The sequence below is a fragment of the Pongo abelii genome, chromosome 15 (assembly GCF_028885655.2).
Source record: "Pongo abelii isolate AG06213 chromosome 15, NHGRI_mPonAbe1-v2.0_pri, whole genome shotgun sequence".
Classification (NCBI taxonomy): Eukaryota; Metazoa; Chordata; class Mammalia; order Primates; family Hominidae; genus Pongo; species Pongo abelii.
The window spans coordinates 75,357,102-75,378,195 of NC_072000.2; the positions used below are offsets into that span (position 1 = coordinate 75,357,102).

The 21,094-nt window shown below is 37.6% G+C and overlaps 1 protein-coding gene and 1 long non-coding RNA gene across 14 annotated transcripts in view; one reads left to right on the forward strand and one right to left on the reverse strand.

The window, feature by feature from the left end:
* PCNX1 (pecanex 1) overlaps window positions 1–5,367 on the forward strand; it is a 196,746-nt gene extending 191,379 nt beyond the window's left edge. For all 13 annotated transcript variants that reach the window (XM_054530275.2, XM_054530277.2, XM_054530281.2 and 10 more), the window contains 4 exons: window positions 464–669; window positions 3,816–4,258; window positions 4,665–4,805; window positions 5,008–5,367. In XM_054530275.2, coding sequence (XP_054386250.2) covers window positions 464–669; window positions 3,816–4,258; window positions 4,665–4,805; window positions 5,008–5,148 — 931 coding nt within the window. In that variant the 3' untranslated portion in view covers window positions 5,149–5,367. The remainder of the gene's footprint in view (window positions 1–463; window positions 670–3,815; window positions 4,259–4,664; window positions 4,806–5,007) is intronic.
* Window positions 5,368–7,141: 1,774 nt separating this feature from the next.
* LOC134760087 (uncharacterized) overlaps window positions 7,142–21,094 on the reverse strand; it is a 33,050-nt gene continuing 19,097 nt past the window's right edge. The window contains exon 3 of the long non-coding RNA XR_010136995.1: window positions 7,142–8,912. This is a non-coding gene — a long non-coding RNA (uncharacterized LOC134760087). The remainder of the gene's footprint in view (window positions 8,913–21,094) is intronic.

The following is a 21,094-nucleotide window of genomic DNA, read 5'->3' on the forward strand; positions in this document are numbered from 1 at the left end:
AAAATACAAAATTAGCTGGACATGGTAGCGGGTGTGTGTAGTCCCAGCTACTCAGGAGGCTGAGGCAGGAGAATCGTTTGAACTTGGAGGTGGAGGCTGCAGTGAGCCGAGATTGCACCACTGCACTCCAGCCTGGTGACAATGAGACTCTGTCTCAAAAAAAAAACCATTTCCAGCTGTGATCTTAATGGTACAACTGAGTTATTTACAGTTCTTTATTATGGTGCAGGACAGATAATAGAGTATATGAAAGATTTGAGGCAGTGAATATGACACGTTTAGTTCTTAAGCCATTCTTTGAAAATGTAATGAGTTTTTTTGTTCCTTATATTGATTGCACCATAAAGACTTTAAAAGGTGAACATTAGTAGCATTTGCAGTTCAGAATAGCTGGAAAAAGAATAAAATACCCATTTTGAAGTGATCTTGGAATAATGCTTCCTACTCTGGTATTTGTTCCTAGGCTTAGGAAAGGTTGCGGAGCTGGATGTAACAGTGGTGGCAATATCGAAGATTCTGATACTGGAGGTGGGACTTCCTGCACTGGTAACAATGCAACAACTGCCAACAATCCCCACAGCAACGTGACCCAGGGAAGCACTGGAAATCCTGGGCAGGGATCAGGAACTGGACTCCACCCACCTGTGACATCTTATCCTCCAACACTAGGTAATGTGAAACAAAGTTATATGTCTAATGTTAGCTTCTTAGCCATAGAGGCTGGTTAGTATATGTGTATAAAGAGGATTACATGTGATCCACTTGGAAATTCAGAAATAGAATTTTTTTTTTTTTTGAGATGGAGTCTTGCTCTGGCTGGAGTGCAGTGGCACAGTCTTGGCTCACTGCAAGCTCCACCTCCCGGGTTCACGCCATTCTCCTGCCTCAGCCTCCCGAGTAGCTGGGACTACAGGCCCCCGCCACCACGCCTGGCTAATTTTTTGTATTTTTAGTAGAGACAGGGTTTCACTATGTTAGTCAGGATGTTCTCAATCTCCTGACCTCATGATCTGCCCGTCTCAGCCTCCCAAAGTGCTGGGATTACAGGCGTGAGCCACCACACCCAGCTCAGAAATATAATTTTTTTTATTCCAAGTTGTACATTATTCCATTTGTTCATATTTTTTTATATATATATATTTTATATATTTGTATATATACTTTTTAAACTTGATAATTCAACATAAACATTTTAATATATTAAGGATTCTTTGAAAATATAATTTTTATTTTTATTTTTATTATTTTTCATTTTTTGAGATGGAGTCTCACTCTGTTGCTCAGGCTGGAGTGCAGTGGTGCCATCTCGGCTCACTGCAAGCTCCGCCTCCTGGGTTCACACCATTCTCCTGCCTCAGCCTCCCGAGTAGCTGGGACTACAGGTGCATGCCACTACGCCCAGCTAATTTTTTTTTTTGTATTTTTAGTAGAGACGAGGTTTCAACCGTGTTAGCCAGAATGGTCTTGATCTCCTGACCTCGTGATCCACCCACCTTGGCCTCCCAAAGTGCTGAGATTACAGGCGTGAGCCACCACGCCCGGCTGAAAATATAATTTTTAAAGGCTGACAATATTTAACCTATTATAATTAACTTCTGCCCTGTTGGACAATGACTTGGTTTTTATTCTAACATAATGTTGTAATAATCTTTGTATATAAGTCTTTGTAATCATTTATTATTTTCATAGGTTAGAGACTTTAAAAATGAAATCACTAGGCCAAAGCTTATGAGAATAAGACTCTTGATATATAATGCCAAAAATCTTTCTAGAAAGGTTTTTTTTTTTTAAACCAGTTGGTACTCTCACCAGTCCTATCAACCTTCCCAGCTTTGAAGATTGTCAGTTCCTGCCTCTGCTCCTTGCTTGCTCCAGGCGGGGCAGGAAAAGGGGTGGTCTTTAATTTTATTCTTTTAATTTGCATTACTCTGATACCTAAGAATGGAAGTTTTTAATGAATTTGTCAGCAGCTCCTCTTTCTAAAGTGCCTAGTTACATCTTTTGCCTATTTTTCCATTTGGTTATCTTTTTCTTACTGATTTGTGTTTTATATTCTGGAGCTCTTTCAGTTTTCTGTACCACAAATATCTTTTCCCATTCTGTCCCTTGTCTTTTCATTCTCTTACTGTGAAGAGTTACTTGCCTTCTTCTGATGAGAAGTCCTTAATTTTAGTGAGAACAACTTACTGTTCATTTATTTTATCATTAGTACTTTTTATGTCCTAATTAAGAAAATTTTCCCTGTCTCTAGGCCCTCAAAGTATGCTTTTATTAATTTCCCTTTGACATGAGATCTACCATCTACCTGGTGTGCAGAAAGAATCAGGTCTCAACTGTCTCCATATGTCTGGGCAGTTGATCCAGCCATATGGAGAAGTTGATCCTCTCCCCAACTGCCCCCCTGACTACTTCACATGAATCAGATAAAGTTCTAAGACATTTAAATTTAAAGACATTTATTAAATTTAAATATATATATATTTCCAATGGGATTCAAGTGAAGAGACCTAATAGATCAACATTTTGGATGTTCAGAAATACGTATCTGAGATCTGTTTTCTTTTGTGGTTTTTGTAATATATTTTTTATTTGCTAAAGTTTTTTAAAGTTCAAATTCTGTGGCATATGAAAGACATAATTAATAATTAAATATTTTTTATTTAGGTGAAAACCTAAAACTTTCAGTGTTCTTTAAATGTGCTTTTTGTTCTTACCTTGCTTAGCTCTTTTTATTTTTAGGTAAAAAGTACATGTAGCTATGTTTTCAATGTAATTAATTTTACATTACTCTTATGAGTCAAGAAAAAGATCAGTCTGAAGAATCATATCAAGCCACTTGAAAAAGGATGCAGAAGAACCTGCTTTTCAGTGCCACCGATCATTCCTATTTAGTAGTGATCCCCAAATGTATATGAAAATTACAGCGTGGTATTCACTGTCTCTCTATAGGCAGTGTAGCTTTTCCTTGGTAGAAGTTGAAAGGGCAGTAATACTATACTTTGAGAAATAGTAGTTATAGAGCTTGCCACATAGTAGGGCCTTAATAAATATTTCTCTTTCTTAACTGGCAAAAATTATATATATTTATGGTATACAACATCATGTTTTGATATGTGAATATATTGTGAAATGATTAAATTAAGCTAGTTAACCTATCCATCACCTCATATACTTATTTCTTTGTGGTAAGAACAATTTTTAAGTATACAACACATTATTATTAACTCTAGTCCCCAGGCTATACAGTAGACCTCCAGAGCTTGTTCCTCTTGACTCAGTGGAACTTTGTACCCTTTGACCAACACCTCCTCTTCCCCAGCCCCTGGCAACCACCATTCTACTCTCCGCTTCTGTGAGTTCGGGGTTTTCAGATTCCACAAGTGAGATCATGCAGTGTTTCTTAGTAAATCCTTCTGACTGTCTCATTTCCGTGAGATATTTCATTTCTGATATATTATGGAAGTATTCTTGTTATTTTAAAATACTTCTGTGAAACATATTTTAGGATTTATCCCAACCTTAAGTCCTGATATTTGCTGTAAAATATTTAATTATTAATTATGTCTTTCATATGCCACAGAATTTGAACTTTAAAAAACTTTAGCAAATAAAAAATATATTACAAAAACCACAAAAGAAAACAGATCTCAGATACGTATTTCTTTTTCTTAACTTTAAAAGTTTTAGGCATAAACATTAAGTTCTATCAGTTCACCAATTAATTGCTTAGGGGAAAAAGTCTTAGAAACTGCAAAACGGAAGTATTGTGTCTGAGTCATTCTACTTTGAGTGAGTGCTGCTGTTTCTCCTCCTAGGCACTAGCCACAGCTCTCACTCTGTGCAGTCGGGCCTGGTCAGACAGTCTCCTGCCCGGGCCTCAGTAGCCAGCCAGTCTTCCTACTGCTATAGCAGCCGGCATTCATCCCTCCGGATGTCTACCACTGGGTTTGTGCCTTGTCGGCGCTCTTCTACCAGTCAGATATCGCTTCGAAACTTGCCATCATCCATCCAATCCCGACTGTCGATGGTGAACCAAATGGAACCCTCAGGTCAGAGCGGCCTGGCCTGTGTGCAGCACGGCCTCCCTTCCTCCAGCAGCTCCAGCCAAAGCATCCCAGCCTGCAAACATCACACTCTCGTGGGCTTTCTTGCCACAGAGGGAGGTCAGAGCAGTGCCACTGACGCGCAGCCAGGCAACACCTTAAGTCCTGCCAACAATTCACACGCCAGAAAGGGAGAAGTGATTTACAGAGTCCAAGTAAGCAAGCCCAGAGGTGGTCTTGTGCTGTTTTTGTTACTTACTTGTTTTTATTTATTTGTTGAATGAAGGACTGTTGTGAAAACACAGCTTATCTTACTTAGTCTCAAGACTAGAATATTTTTGAATGTTGGGGAAAAATTTCTTCAAACTTAAAAACTGAAAGCAAACAGTTTTTGTGATGGTGATATATGTTCCTTGTTCAGCCATTGTCTCATGGACATTGCAGTGAGGTCTACCAGAGGGCTGAAAAGAATTCAAGAGGTAGCTCTTAAGATTTTTTTTTTATTCCATTATAGGAATTTAAAAAGTAATCCCTCTCTGTGAAAAGCATTTTGTTTGAGATTACATAATTTTTCATCATCAAGAAAAAAATGAATTGGAAATGTTTTTATTTACCATGTAGATTGTGGATCCCAGTCAAATTCTGGAAGGGATCAACCTGTCTAAAAGGAAAGAGCTACAGTGGCCTGATGAAGGAATTCGGTTAAAAGCTGGGAGAAATAGCTGGAAAGACTGGAGTCCGCAGGAGGGCATGGAAGGCCATGTAAGTTCTTTTACAAGCTGGCGGTCTGGGGCTCTGCCTTTTTTGAAGTCCGCCTCACTTGGATGCATGGTTTTAGCTGATTTATACTTAAACGTATAATTTTCAGAGAAAATTGCTACTACTAATCCTAGGTAGGAGTAAGAGTTTGTGAGTATATTCCAGGTCTCCAGGACTAACTTCTTGTTTTATTCTGAATCATTAGGTGATTCACCGATGGGTGCCTTGCAGCAGAGATCCAGGTACTAGATCCCACATCGACAAGGCAGTGCTTCTGGTCCAGATTGATGATAAATATGTGACTGTAATTGAAACTGGGGTACTAGAACTTGGGGCTGAAGTGTGAGCCAGTGTTTATTATAAAGACATTTCTTTTTCCCTCTCAATTCCAAGGCATTGGAAAAAGAGAGGAGCGAGCAGAAGATGCCTGCAGATATCACTTTGATCCTATGTGGGAGAGACTGAAAATAGAATGAGCTTGGTTAAGCGCCTCTCCTTTGCCCTTCACCCTGACTCCTGTCACTGTCTCCATCCCCAAATAAAGCTGAAATATTTTTTTAAGTTAGCTGCCGAGAAAACATTTTGCATGAAGGATAAAGTTCTGTTAAAATACATCCTTAAAAAAAGTTTTTCCTACGCATTGCCTATGCTTTAAATCAACAAACTCTTCATTTCTAAACTATGATCTCATATTTTTCTAATTTCTTTGCCAAAAATAATTGCCATGTTTTGTCATAGAACATGAAATTCATTTACCTTGATTTTTAAGAACAGACCAGTGTAGAAATGTTCCATTTGACTTATAGCAGTATAAAAGTTTAATGTACAGTGAAAGAGACTATGAACAGACATAGATTTATCTTATTCCTTGAGCGCTAAAAACTTTAATGAAAAAAACTGCACTAATTTTTTACAGCAATGCACTAAAGTCTGAGATTTCTCAGAACATTTATTTATATATAAAAATAAAATACCATTATTTAAATTGCCTTTGGGATTAGCCCCTTCCCTTTCCTTATAAACATAGGTAGCAGGAACTGTGCTGCTCATTTTTCTGTTAGTAGTGTGTACTTCATGCCAGGACATTGGATATTTTCTTTAAAGTGAATATGGAATCTCAAGATATACATAGCTTCATCATTGACATTTCCCAGAGCCAATAGTCAGCGGATCGGTCATGTGAACACCACTGCCAGCTCCTGTGTCTACATCTCAGAGGAGCCCATGTGCTCTGCTTCTCTCCACCAGAGCAAGCTCTGCTGGGCGTGCTTCTGGGAAGAAAACACTTTTCTTTAAGAAGAAGATGAATGTCCAGGAATTTAAAGAAAGGATCGATTGCCTTTTATTTATGAGTTTCTAGCTCTTAAAGTTATTCACATGCAGTTCAGTTAATCAAGTAAAATTTTTTTTCAAATAAAAGTATCCAAGTGGTGCAGTTATTATTATTATATCCTGCTTTAATAATTTTGCTTTTTATTTTTGCCCTCTTCTTTTTCCGTTACTTGAATTTATTTCCTGTAATTTATAGTGTGTAGCTGTAAATTGAAATATTTATAACTGTGAAATTGACTTAATTCATATGTTGTCTCATAACTTAAATTTTATTTTTTTTAAATGCGTATTCAGGGAAATATATTACTCGTATTTACAATTGGGCGATATGGGAACTTCAATTTTGATTTAATTTGCAACTTTTCGCATTTTTTAAATCCTTGATAAAATTTTCCCTTTTGGTGTGAAACTCCAAAGAAAATTGTACATCTCCTCTGAGCATTTAGGAGCAGCCATCTTTCTACCCCTTGTGAATAGATCATTGAAAGAAACAGGTAAAATTAATTTTAATGATACATTTTGTTTAATCCAGTATAGTCAAAGTATTACTATTTCATCATGGTGTCACTAGCCGTATTTCAAGTATTCAATAGCTACATGTACCTAGTGGCTACTGTATAAAGTATCTTTTGTTGAGGTGACAGAAGAGAGAAGCTGTTTTTCCTGCTAATTCTGATGTAGATCACATTATAGCATAACATTACAGTAGAAGGAATTAAACTAAGAAAGTAAATAGTGAACATACAGATTTTACTGCATTTCCACTTTAAAACCTATTTATTTTCCCTTTTTCTAATTTTAAACTTCTGTGGTCATTCAGAACCTAATGTGCCTTGTGTTGACATTTCCATAGACTTCACACTTTACAAAATTTACTGTTTAAAAATACTTGTCAAATGATTTACTGAACCTTTATACAAAGGTACCCTTTCTAAATTGACCATTTAAAAATGTATTCTTGTGATACTGTCATTATATTCTGCATTTGCCTCATTTTGGCAGATCTACAGTATGCCATTAAAGTTTAGTGTTGTTTTTGGTTTTGGAGGGTTTTTTTCTGAAACTGAATTTATAATCTATTTCTGTGTATACATATATTTTTAAAATCTTCTGAAAGGAACTATGTTCCCTGCTGCTTGTTCCCTTTCTGAGGTGAGTATGATTTTTTTCATGGTCATTGCCTAGATAAAAGTAGAGCCTTTTCAATCTTAGAGGAAGATAATTCATTTTCCCACACAGAAAAAAAAATCTGACCTTTACATTATTTAATCTGAAGGGCTAGAATTTTTTAATTTCTAGTCCCTCCTCCAAAAAAAAAATTAAACACATCACATACTCTGAAAAGTCAGATTTCAAATGCAAGACTAGATTTTATATGGAACATATATGTTGGGTTTTGATTTTGGGTAGCAATTGATATATATTTTTCTCAAAACAAGTTGAATTTTGTTAACATATATAATTCTTTAGTGAGTTTATAAATTAGGAACCCTGAGAGAAGCCCTGTTGTTTTTCTTAAGAGTCTAAAACTGACAATCTTTTAAAAATCATAATACTTTTCTAGTAATTGCATCGGGGAATTGGTGATAATTGAAGAAAGATCCATTTCTTAAGAATAATTTGATCTAAATTATTATATGGAAATAAACATACTTGCATTAACTAAATTGATCATAAATTCTTGTTCCTGCCTCACCCCTAACCCCCCAGAGAATAGTGAGTGACTTGTTTAGATTCTCTGCTTAACTTTTTTCAGTTATGTACAAGACTTCAGCATACATTAATGTCTTTAGTTTATAAATTTGCCAATGCTTTGATTTCCATAATTTGAAAGTTAAAAGATGTAACTAAAATACTAGCTTTTTTATTCATTTCCTTTTAGTGGAGTTGTATGATTGAAAACTTTGTTTTTTCTTGTTTAATTCTTCCGCCACCCCCTCTTTTGAGAGAAAGGTAATCGTGGAATGAATTATAAATTGTTGCCTTTTTTTCCTTTATTTCTTTCATTCAGTGGCAAAAAACATTTTATAACTCCTAAGTTTTTGGTTAATCTTCCAACTTATACCTTGGTGTGAACTCTCTTTTTACACCATTTTCAACACTGGATAACACTTTAATGTTGACTTTTTGCTAAAGAACTTTAATTTTTCCAAGAATCTAGATTAACATAAGATGTTGATATTTAAGGAACTTGGAAGAGTAAGTGGTGAGGCTGTATGTATATTTTTTAAGAGATTACCTTTTAGGAAATTAGTGAACAAACTTAACCAGTGTTCTGCCTTCTTTGAGTTTGTTACTGGAGGATGATAATCTATTTCTATTAGATTCGAAGTGTTTTGGAAAATATTTCAAGTATATCTGAAATACTTCTAATTCTTAAAACAGAAGTAGTCAGACAATATTTGTATATTAAGTGAGATATGGAAAATTACTCTGTATACTAAATGTCAGACAATGAAAATGTAAGTTTTTGTGTAGGAAACCCATTAAGAAGATGTGTTTTTCTTTCTAAATTAGTTTATTTTTCCATCACATACCAAAATATAAAAATCAGCCTCACATTTTTCAGCAAGGTTAGCTTATAGCCTTGATAAATTCCTCTGTGCTTCTGAGCAGCATCCTTCTGCCTCTGCTTAGCAGCTCTGCATTTGGTGGATTGCTGTTGTGAGTCATTCATCCAGCACTGGGCCTTTTAAGTTGAAGATTCACCCGGTGTCTAAAATTGTCCTTTTCTTATAGCTAGCTTTCAAGCATCTTTCCTCCTAAATAAATATGTGACTTGAGAAAAAGGTAATAATGATTTTGTCAGAATTCTTTGAATTTATATTTACTAGCTACTTAACCATAAACTGCTATCCAGATTGTTAATTTCATTTATATTTAATTAATTTTTCATGAATATGGACAAAGCCTTTTCTGGGGTGGGTGTGTGTGTGTGTGTGTTTGTTTTTTAAGTCGTCATTATTCATCCGTATTCTTTTTCTGTGTAATGTAATCATATAAAGTTACTTTGGACAGAGACCCAGTTAATTTTCTCCTTTGATAGGACACATGGTTTAGATAAGGTATAAAATGTCCCTTTTTATTCTAGAGGCTTTTCCTTTAATTGAGAGATTAGTGGAGATGATAATGTCAGTCAAGGCTAATGTAGTACATGGAACTTGCTAATGGAGGTTGCACATTCTGTTTCAGTCTTACATGGATATTGTTTCATTGGTGTTGAGGAAGAAGAAAATTAGATACTACCATGCATTGGGACAGCATAATTCTAATATTACATTGAATATGGCTTTTTAAAAATAAGTATTAAAAAGCCAATCGTTTTCTCCATTTATCTTTTTTTATTTTAATTTGGTTGATATGCACCCAGCCCGTCTTATTTTTACTTGTTAAATGTCTAGGAAGAACTGTGATTGGAAAGGAATTAATTATTATACAAATAAATCTGGTAGGATATGAGTGGAGTAAGTTTGCTTGAAACAGAAGTATATTTTCTACTTTGAATCACCTCACCAGAGTCATCTGTCAAGAATTATGTATAACAATTTATCTTTATTGCCTACATACCACATACTCTTTCTGAATTAAGGTAAATAACTTCTATTAGTGAGTTGAACTTCATTATCTGCCATTTTGTGGAATCAACCTTACATTCTTTGGTGGAACTAGAGCTGATTGTCACCACAAGGTTCTATGACAACTCTGTTCTAAGACTTACACCTATTATATAGGGTTATGCCTTTTTTCTTATGCCTCAGCTCTGTACCTGACAATTTATGATTCAGTGGAGCCAAGCTAGAAGGAACAAAGGTCATCTAACACTGTGATGGGGATGAATTCCTGAGTTTTACCTGCACAATGAGGTGGTGCCCCGGAATTGACAACAGAGTAGTGATAGAGCATAAGATGGCTGCTCCAGATGACTCTTGGGTTTAGTGTACTTATGATTGAACAAGATTTTTTATCTATGAAGCTTGATTCTACAACCAAAATAATGGAAATGGGTGGCGAGGGGGGGATCATGTCTGCTTATGCTTTTTAAAAGCTTATAGTTTAAGTAAAAGTAAAATGTAAAAACTGATTAAACCTATACAAGTCTGGCAATGAGCTCTGCATGAGGAAATGGAAGGAGGAATATTGAAAATGATTCTAGGAAAGTGAACGTAAGAAAGGAAAATGGGTTTTCCTTTTCTGATCATGGGCTCTGGAAAGTATTCATGGCCTTTACCAGCATTCAGTATAAACCAGAGATAAGGACATATGTACTTACGTGTGTCTGTGAGTGTGTGTGTGTCTGAGTGTTATTCTGAACAGCTTGTAAATATTGTAGTTGTTTAAAATGGAAAATAAAAGCTGAGTTTTTTTGGCAAATATATTGCATCAAAAATACAGTATTGACAGTGGATAAAACACTGAGGAAATAAATTTTTTTCATTTTGCCTTCTGTCCATTTTTTGTCAAATTGAGAAAAATTAGAGTACACTATATTAAGTTTTGTATGGCATGTTCACACTTGGTTCTGAAATCATTTTAAACAAGCTTTGGCCTGTAAACATGTGCTTCAACTTGCAATAGATCAAAAGCATACATCATACTTCATGTTAAAAGATGGTCTGTTTCACACTTTTCTTAGTGCAAGGGTTGTAGTTTGTCTTCTGAATTTATCTCGATGTTACATATTAACAATATTAGAACATGTAGGATAAAAATGTGTGTGTTCAATCACAGACTAAACTACAATACAGAAAATGGAAAAAACATTTGGATTATGGTCATCAAAATCAGGCAGGTACAAACTTGTTTGGTATATTTGCAGTGTGTACTAACTCAGTGATTTCACATATAATACTTAAATGCAAGCTAATTTACAATGAGAATAGACATAGTCTTGATTAAATCACTTATAATCCTTTAATGCATCATTTTAACTATTAGTAAGAACCAGAACCAGCAGGATACAGATTATATGCCTTTTGCATCAGAGTCCAAATAATTTGCTATCTTTCCTCTGGGGTCACAGTGGCATAAAACACATCTTCAAAGAAAGGCATTCCCTGGATTAGTTGCATTCCTCGTAGAGCCAGAGATTCAAAGGGCTGTTGACATGAAATTTAGGTCCCATAAAACTTATTTTTTTTGTTTATCCAGATCCTGCACAACCTTATTCTTAAAGTGCAGTTTATGTAAGATTTTTCCTCTTAAAGGATCCAAAAATGTTTTGCTGAACGGTAGCCAATGAATCTTGCCATGTTAGGTGTGTTTTCCCCTGGGGAAGGGTGGAAAGCAACAGTTTGTGAAGTAAGGGCATGACAGAATGGTGGCTTCCTGGGTATTTAATGAGCACTTATATAAAATATTTATTCTTAGCCTGGGCAATAGAGACCCCTTTTCTACAGAAAAACTTGAAAATTAGCTGAGAACAGTGGTGTGTGCCTGTAGTCCCAGCTACTTGGGAGGCTGAGGTGGGGAAGATTACTCCGCCAGGAGGCGAAGGTTGCGGTGAGCTGAGATTGCACCACTGCACTCCAGCCTGGGTGACAAAGTGAGATGCTGTCTGCAAAAAAAAAAAAAAAAAAAAAAATTTTTCCTCCATAGGTGCTTATCCAAGGCAACTAAATATAATTGCTTAATCCTTGGGAAAATGTAATTTAATGCAAGAGGATCCCTAGGTTGCTTTGCAATTTCTCAAGATAAGCATTAACAGCAAATAACTGGAGATGAATCTACCTTGTCCGTGAAACTTTTAAAGATGCCATTCAGTTTCAGTGTCCAGTGAACCATGCCAAAAGGGGAAAGTCATCTTTCAGTCCGAGGTTCCTTTTTTCTTATGAGAGCACTATTTACGGATACAGAAGCAACTGGCCCATATAAAAATACTCCACATCTGTGGCCTCATAGTAAAGCAAATATTCTTGACCTGTCTTTATTATATAAAGTCAACATTCCAGGATAGCACTGAACTTAACCAGATACCCAGTAGTGCCTCTGTGTGTTTGTAATACAGTTGACCCATGAACAACACAGGGATTAGGGGTGCCAACGCCCAGCACAGTTGAAAATCTGCATGTAACTTTTGATTCTTCTGAGTCAACTCCTGTGAACAAAGGTTATCTTGAATTTGGAGGAAAGAGACTTTCAGTGAACAGTTTGCAAACTGGGGAGGTGCAGCGTTTGGTGTAAAATGGAGATACCTTCCAGAGAAAAAAGGGAAGACTGGGGTTTTATTTATTTATTTTTTGAGATGGAGTTTCGCTGCTGTTGCCCAGGCTGGAGTGCAATGGCGCGATCTGGGCTCACCACAACCTCTGTCTCCCGGATTCGAGCGATTCTCCTGCCTCACCCTCCGAAGTAGCTGGGATTACAGGCATGCACTACCATGCTGCTAATTTTTGTATTTTTACTAGAGACGGGGTTTCTCCATGTTGGTCAGGCTGATCTCGAACTCCCGACCTCAGGTGATCTGCCCGCCTAGGCCTTCCAAAGTGCTGGGATTACAAGCGTGAGCCACTGCGCCCGGCCCAAGACAGATTTTATAGCAAAAGTTCCTCCCTGAGGTTCCCAATCAGGTCTTTTTATGCAAATGAAGAATTGAAACTTGCTTAGTTCTGATTGGTCAGTACAGTGGAGCCTTGATTGGTTGGCTCAGATGAGCTCTTGATAGTTCCAAAGATAAAAAGGTATGGGTTTGGCCCGGCGGGGTGGCTCACGCCTGTAATCCCAGCACTTTGGGAGGCCAAGGAGGGCAGATCACCTGAGGTCAGGAGTTCGAGACCAGCCTGACCAACATGGAGAAACCCCGTCTCTACTAAAAATACAAAATTAACCCTGCGTGGTGGCACATGCCTGTAATCCCAGCTACTAGGGAGGGTGAGGCAGGAGAATCGCTTGAATCTGGGAGGCGGCGATTGCGGTGAGCCGAGATCGCGCCATTGCACTCCAGCCTGGGCAACAAGAGCAAAACTCCGTCTCAAAAAAAAAAAAAAAAAAAGGTATGGGTTTTCAGGGAACTCAGAGTTTCTGGCTGCTTAGCTCCATTTTAAATCCAGGGCCAATTAGCCACTTGGGATTCATCTTGAAGAACTGGCTCTTTCAGGTTCATATTTTTCGCACTACTAATAGCCTACTGTTGATTGGAACTCTTACCAATAAACAGTTGATTAATTGTATATGTATTATATACTGTATTCTTACAATAATGTGAGCTAGAGAAAAGAAAATGTTAATATGAAAATCATAATATATTTACTATTCAGGAAGTGGATCATCACAAAAGTCTTCATCCTCATCGCCTTCACATTGAATAGGCTGAGGAGGAAGAGTTGGTCTGTCAACTATCGCAGAGACAGAAGAAAATTCACATATAAGTTGACCCATGCAGTTCAAACCTGTGTATTTTAAAGGGTCGGCTGTACAGTTAATGAGTTTACTCATTAATAATGCACCACACACCACTTCTCAGTTGTATACCAATTAATAATACAGAATTTCACAAATGTCACAGTGGTAACTCTACAGTGTAGTACAGATGTCTAAAGTGCACCTCTGTTTAGAGAAAAATTTGTCTAGCTTGTAAATTTGAGATACTCCTTTTCTACATTTGCACTATGAAACAGCATTTATTTAAGCAGTGAATTCTATAATGTTAATTTAACTGGGTTGTTTACAGTTTCAAGAAAGCAAAAACTTAAAGTTGCTGGAACAGAAAATTGGCTCACTACAAAATGAAACTGAACTTTCAGGATTGGGTTTATTCATGTTACTTCAGCTCTGTGTATCTGTAATTTTCTCAGCTCCACCTTCCTTTGTGTGCCCGCTTCCTTTTCAGGTAAGAGACAGTTGCCTGTAGTTCTGGGCTGCATTCCACACACATCATCATCCAGAAAGGAAAAAACCACTTCCAGTTACCTTTCTTGAAAGGAAAAACTTCTCCAGAGCCACAGGGTGTTTCTTCTTGCATCTCATTAATATAACATTTGACATATACAAGATCCTTAATTTGTTCCTATGCCCTGGTTTTCTAAACCAATCACTGGCAAGAGAAATAGACTTGCCATGATTGGCTCTGACAAATTACGCAGTTTTACCGCTGCTTTTGCACAATTATTACAAATGTTAATACAGTTAATAAAAGGGAAGATGATATGTTAGTAGTATGATGAAAATAATTTTGACCTCCTTGATTATCTAAGACAGTCTTGGACACTCCCAGAGGGCTGTAAACTATGCTGTGAGAGTCACTGTTACAAGAATATGTCCATCTCATTTTCATTTTCAAATTTATTGACATAAAGTAACTCAGTATTTCTGTAACAGCTGTAGATCTGTCCCCTTTTTCATTCCTGATACTGGTTATTTTTGTCTTCTCTTGCCTTTTCAAAGAACCAATTTTTGGTTATGTTGATCATTTTTGGTTTTGTTTGTTTTACTTTATTCATTTTTGCACTTATATTTATTCCTTCTGTTATCTAGTTATTTTTCTAGCTTCTTGAGATGGACACTCAGTTCTTTGGTTTTCAGCCTTTGTTCTTTTCTACTGTATACATTTTAAGGTTATAAATTTCTGTTTAAGCATTGGCTTTAGCTGCATTAGACAAGTTTTGATATGTCTTTTTTAAACCCATCAGTTCAACTATTTAATTTCCATTATGAATTCTTTTTTCACCCATGGGTTAATTAGACCCATATTAGTTAGTTGCCAAATATTGGATGATTTTCTAGATATTGTTTTCTAGTTATTAACTGTAGTCAGATAAACTGATATTAATTCTTTGGAACTTGTTAGCCTTGCTTTTTGGCTTAGTATGTTGTCAATTTTAGTAAATGTTGCAATTGGCAATTGAGGAAAAAATGCATATTCTGCAATGATAGCCTTCTATATTTTATATATATGTATATCAATTCAGTTTTGTTATTCATATTCTGTATATTATAGACTTTTTGGGAAAAGTCTATAGTTCTACATTTGTTACTCATCAATTTATGATTTATATATTTGAGGCTATGTTATTAGATACGTATAAATTTGGAGGATTTTTTTACAGAGTGTCCCCTTTAATATGAAATGCCCTCTTCTTCTCTAGTAATACTTCTTTCCCTAAAGTTACTTTGTCTGATGTTAGTATAGCTATATCAGGTTTATATAGGATAGCTTTGTCATTTTACTTTCAACTTTTGTATGCTTTATATGTAAGGTATACTTTTTTTTTTTGAGATGGAGTCTCGCTCTGTCGCCCAGGCTGGAGTTCAGTGGCACAATCTCAGCTCACTGCAAACTCTGCCTCCCAGGTTCATGCCATTCTCCTGCCTCAGCCTCCCGAGTAGCTGGGACTACAGGCGCCCGCCACCACACCCAGCTAATTTTTTGTATTTTTAGTAGAGACAGGGTTTCACCACGTTAGCCAGGATGGTCTCGATCTCCTGACCTTGTGATGCACCTGCCTCGGCCTCGCAAAGTGCTGGGATTGCAGGCGTGGCCACCGCGCCCGGTATAAACCACCATATAGTTAGGATTTCTAATCTTGTTGACAATCTTTTTCTTTTTCCCCCCTTGGCTCACTGCAATCTCTGCCTCCCGTGTTCAAGCAATTCTCTTGACTCAGCCTCCTCAGTAGCTGGGATTACAGGTGCGCACCACCACACCCAGCTAATTTTTATATTTTTAGTAGAGACAGGGTTTCACCATGTTGGCAAGGCTGGTCTCGAACTCCTGACCTCAGGTGATCCACCTGCCTCGGCCTCCCAAAGTGCTGGGATTACAGGCATCAGCCACTATGCCAGCCAGTCTTTGTCTTTTAAATGGAGTATTTAGTCCATTTATATTTAAGATAATTATTGATATTTTTAGCTTAAGTTTATCATCTTACTGTATCCTGTTTGTCCCATTTTCGTGTGCATCTCTCATCACATTTTGGAATAAATCATTTGCTTTAGTATGTCCCTCCCTTTGCTTATTACTTGTACATATTTTTACTGTTCTTTTAGTGGTTATCAAAATTACAACTTGTCTACTCAGTACTTTACCACCTCCTGAACTACGTAAGAGCCTTTGAACCTTTAACTCCATTACTCCCTTCCCATCTTTTGTACTGTTTTGTCATGCATTTGTAACTTTGTATATTTTAAACTTTAAATATATTATCATTTAATATATATTTATATTTACCCACATACTTATTTATTTATTTGTTATTTCTTTTTTTTTTTTTGAGACAGAGTTTTGCTCTTGTTGCCCAGGCTGGAGTGCAGTGGCACGATCTCAGCTCACTGCAACCTCTACCTCCTGGGTTCAAGTGATTCACTTGCCTCAGCCTCCCAAGTAGCTGGGATTACAAGCACACCACCACACCTGGGTAATTTTTGTATTTTTAGTAGAGATGGGGTTTCACCATGTTGGCCAGGCTGGTCTCGAACTCCTGACCTCAGGTGCTCTGCCCACCTTGGCCTCCCCAAAGTGCTGGGATTACAGGCATGAGCCACTGCTCCCGGCCTATTCTTTCCATTGCTATTTAACCCTTTCTGTATCTTTGTGGTTTCTTTGGAATTATATTTCTTCTACCTGAAGAACTCCTGTTAACATTTCTTGGTCTGTTGGTGACAAATTCCTTGTGTTTTTCTTTTTCTTACTGTGAAAATGTCTTTTTGTTTTCATTTTTGAAGGTTTTTGTGAGATACAGAGATTTGGCTTGGCAGTTATTTTCTTTCTTCAGTTCAAAGGAATCATTCCATTGTCTTCTACCTTTCATGATTTTTTTAGTCTTGTTGCTCTTTTAAGGGCAATGTATTTTTAATCCTCCAATTATTTTTTGTCTTTGATTTTTAATAGTTTTCCATATAGTGCCTGTGTGTAGTTTTCTTTGTATTTATCTTGCCAAAGTGTTTTTTATTATCACTTGAATATTGGCTATTATCTCTTCAAATATTCCTTCTGCCATATTATTTTTCTCTCCTCCTCTCACACCACAATTATACACATATATTACACCTTTTTACCATGTCCTTTATCTCATGTTCTTTTCTGAATTTCCTATCTTTAGTCTCTCCATAGTTAGTTTAAATATTTTATTCTACATATCTTCCAGTTTTTATTTTTCTTTCATCATCTATATCTAATATTCTGCTAAACTGATCTATTGAGTTATTAATTTTAATTTGTGAATTTTTCAGTTCCAGAATTTGCATTTGATTCTCTAATATATTTCCAGTTACCTGCTGATGTTCTTGCTCACTATTTATTAAACATATTAACTACAGTTAAAGCTCATATATGATAATTCCAACATCTGGGTCTCCTGTGATTCTGTTTCTGTTGTCTGTTTTTTTTTTTCCCCTCTTGTTTCTCTGTTTTGTCTTTTGTTTGCCTGTGTATTTCTGATTGAATGCCAGACACTGTATATGAAAATCTGTACATAATTGAGGCTGTAGATGTTATAATCTTCCTCAAGATTGTCTACTTTTGGCAAACAAGGTAGGAAATAAGGGAATGAGCTGTTTGGAAGATGATCTTCAGCCTTCTGAGAACTGATCTGTTTCTCTTTTAACTCCTAGGGTGTAGCCCTTTAGATACACAAACTTAAAGACTGGGTTTCATCTTTGGCGGGCCCTGAATTGTAATTACAAACACCCCAGCCTTGTGAAAGTCCAAAATCACTGCTCAGTTTCTCAGCCACTGCTTTCAAATTGGCAGATGTGGCACTGAAACCATCCCCAAGAAAACTTTATAAAATTGATTAAGGGAGAAAATAAAATTCAACTAGGTTTGCAGTACAATCAGCAGTAATCATTAAGCCAGCTTGCCCTTTGGCCTGCTTCCCTGTAGCTGGCCGCTGCCTACTACCCCAGGAAAATGTAGGCCTTGTCACAAGACTTTGTTCTATAGCTAAAATCTAACAGTTTCTCCTTTAGGTTTTGCATACCAACTTAACTACCGACACCAGCTGGTCTGAAGGGCCCCGTAAGAAGCTGACTCATGGAAGAATAGTTTCCATATCCTATGATTTCATCTCTTTACCAGGACCAATCAACAACCCCAATTTTCCAGCCTGTTGTCCTCCACCATCCCCTTAAAGACACTTGCCCAGAACCCCTTGAGGGAACAGATTCATGGCTTGAGCATTCCCCTCCATTTTCTCATCCAGCAGCCTTGGATTATTAAATTCCAATGTTGCTACAGTTCCCGTTGTCAGTGTAGTATTGATCTGTTGTCGCCCAGCGGGTATACAAACCTGGCAGTCCTGTTACAACACCAAATACCAGTCTTCTCTCTCTGGGCTTCCTTCTCCCTGGGGTCTTGGCCCCTAAAGTCTTAGTTACTGTGGTAGCACTCCAACACCTTCAAGTATATTTTTATGCTTTGTACAGCTTTCCTCATTATTTTTGATTGAAGGGTTGATCTGAAACAAGCTAACCTCTTGTCAAGTCTTCTTAATGTCAGTTGGCATCCTCACCCATCTATTACAACATCTAATTACTTAAGCTTTGACTTGCCTTTGCCTTGACTTTACTTGCTATATTCTTTCATTTCAGATTCAGCCATGCCTTAGTTGCTAGCTAGCCTACTGATTGTACCCAGCCACTATTGGAGGGTTAGAGTAGTGAGAGGAGTGCACAGGGTTTTGTGGTACAAACCAATCCACATGAATAATAGGAGCTGAGGGAAAACAAGATTAGTTGCCTCAGAAGTGGGTGTGGGCATGGAAGCTATCTGAAATCTGTGTCCCATCCAGTCCAAAATGTATCATAGAGGTAGGCCAGACACCTCAGGTAAAGCAGAGATGTCTAGACCAGTGACACATACACAGGATCTGACCAACATTTTGTACTCTTGCAGGCTCTGGTTAGATGACAGAGTCACATTGCTCGTGATTTCAACATCAGTGTTTTTTGTTACAGCACAGTGAGTTTTCTCCTGTTCACTTTTCTAGGCAGTGACTTTCCTGGCCTAAGGTCTTTTTTTTTTTTTTTTTTGAGACAGAGTCTTGCTTTGTCGCCCAGGCTGGAGTGCAGTGTACAATCTCGGCTCACTGCAACCTCCGCCCCCCAGGCTCAAGCAATTCTCCTGCCTCAGCCTCCTGAGTAGCTGGGATTACAGGCACGTGCCACTACGCCTGGCAAATTTTTTTGTATTTTTAGTAGAGAGGGGTTTCACCATGTTAGCCAGGATGGTCTCGATCTCCTGACCTCATGATCTGCCCGCCTCGGCCTCCCAAAGTGCTGGGATTACAGGCGTGAGCCACCGTGCCTGGCCTGGCCTAAGGTCTTATTGACTCTCCTCCATTTCAGACATGACCCCCTGTGGAGTTATAGCTGCAACAATAGCAGAGACAGGATTTAGCCAATGCAGGGTGCTTTTCCAGCCCTAGCTTAACCTTTCCATTCATTCTAAATGAAATAAAATCTCCATAGGTAACCCAAGGACTGAAATAGGCTTCAGGTAAGAAGTGAGTGAACTTTGTATTTTTCCTGAGCTTGGTGGAATGAGTGTTTGGAAAAGTTAAATGGTTTAACTACTGAAAACCACCCAGTTCACAGGCATATGATTCATTTTGTGTGACCTTAGACTTTTTCTTGGAAGATTTGGGGCCAGAAAATAGGAAGCCAAAAATAGCTTCACTGGGATCAAATATTTTCCTTTCTGGAAACCAGAAAACTATTCAGTTCTGTAAGTTTCAACAAGTTCCTCATTAACATCACTGTTTCTCTACCTATATTAAGTCACCCCCTTGAAATTCGGGTCACAAAGGCAACCTACAGGTAATGTGGGTCATGGATGAGAGGGACAATGAAAAAAATGATGGCAGCCAGGCACGGTGGCTCACGTCTGTAATCCCAGCACTTTGGGAGGCCAAGGTGGGCGGATCACTAGAGGTTGGGAGTTTGACACCAGCCTGACTAACATGGTGAAACCCAATCTCTACTAAAAATACAAAAATTATCCAGGCATGGTGGCACAGGCCTGTAATCCCAGCTACTTGGAAGGCTGAGGCAGGAAAATCGCTTGAACCTGGGAGGCAGAGGTTGCAGTGAGCTGAGATTGTGCCATTGCACACCAGCCTGGGTGACAAAAGCAAAACTCCATCTCGAAAAAAAAAAGAAAAAAATGATGGCTAGTGAAACACAGGGGAAGCATTGGCGTCTCCAGTAATTAGATGGCTTGGCATAACACCAAGGCTCACCTTTTCTCCTGGCTCACCTGCCATTGGCCACACAGCAAGCCTCATGGAAACTGGACATAAGGCCTTTAAAAATCCAAGATCCTCAGTCTCTTCTCTTCTAGATAACATGGAAAATAAAATCAAATTTGGGATGCATTTTTTCATAAGGAAATTTTAATTAACATTACCTCCTCAAAAGTACAAGGTGTGTTTTAGATAAAGGAAAAAGCTGACATAAGAGCTGGAATTAATATGGATGGAGAGGGACAGATTGACTATCCAAATATGGTTGTTTTTAGGGTTTGTTAGGATTTAGTACTTAAACTTGATTTTTTCAGAACCTAAAGGTTTTTTATAAACTTAATAATTTTTTTGAGAACCCGAATTAGCCTCAGAACCAACTAATGATAATAAAAGTAGTAGATCAATATGTTGATCAAAATGCCAGTTTATTAATTTACAGTTCTAGAGATTTAGGGCACTCCCAGCTTTCTGTCAGAAGATAACTGACAGGCCACACTGGCATCAGAAGTTAATGAACACAGAGCACAAGGAAGTGTATTTTTTCTTCCTGTGTTGCGAAACACATGCTTTATTATTTTTTTACTGTTCTAGTGATAGAGGCAAGAGACAGAGAAATTCTAGGCAGATGGGCAGGTCCTGATGAAACCTCACCTTCAAGTCAAATTAGCCTGAAACTCACAGCCCAAAGTGAGAACTAATATTCCTGTTTGCCTACCATCTCCTGATTGGTTCTTTCTGAGTAATGTCTTTCTACCAATCAAATGTTGCCTTTTCCAAAACTACTTA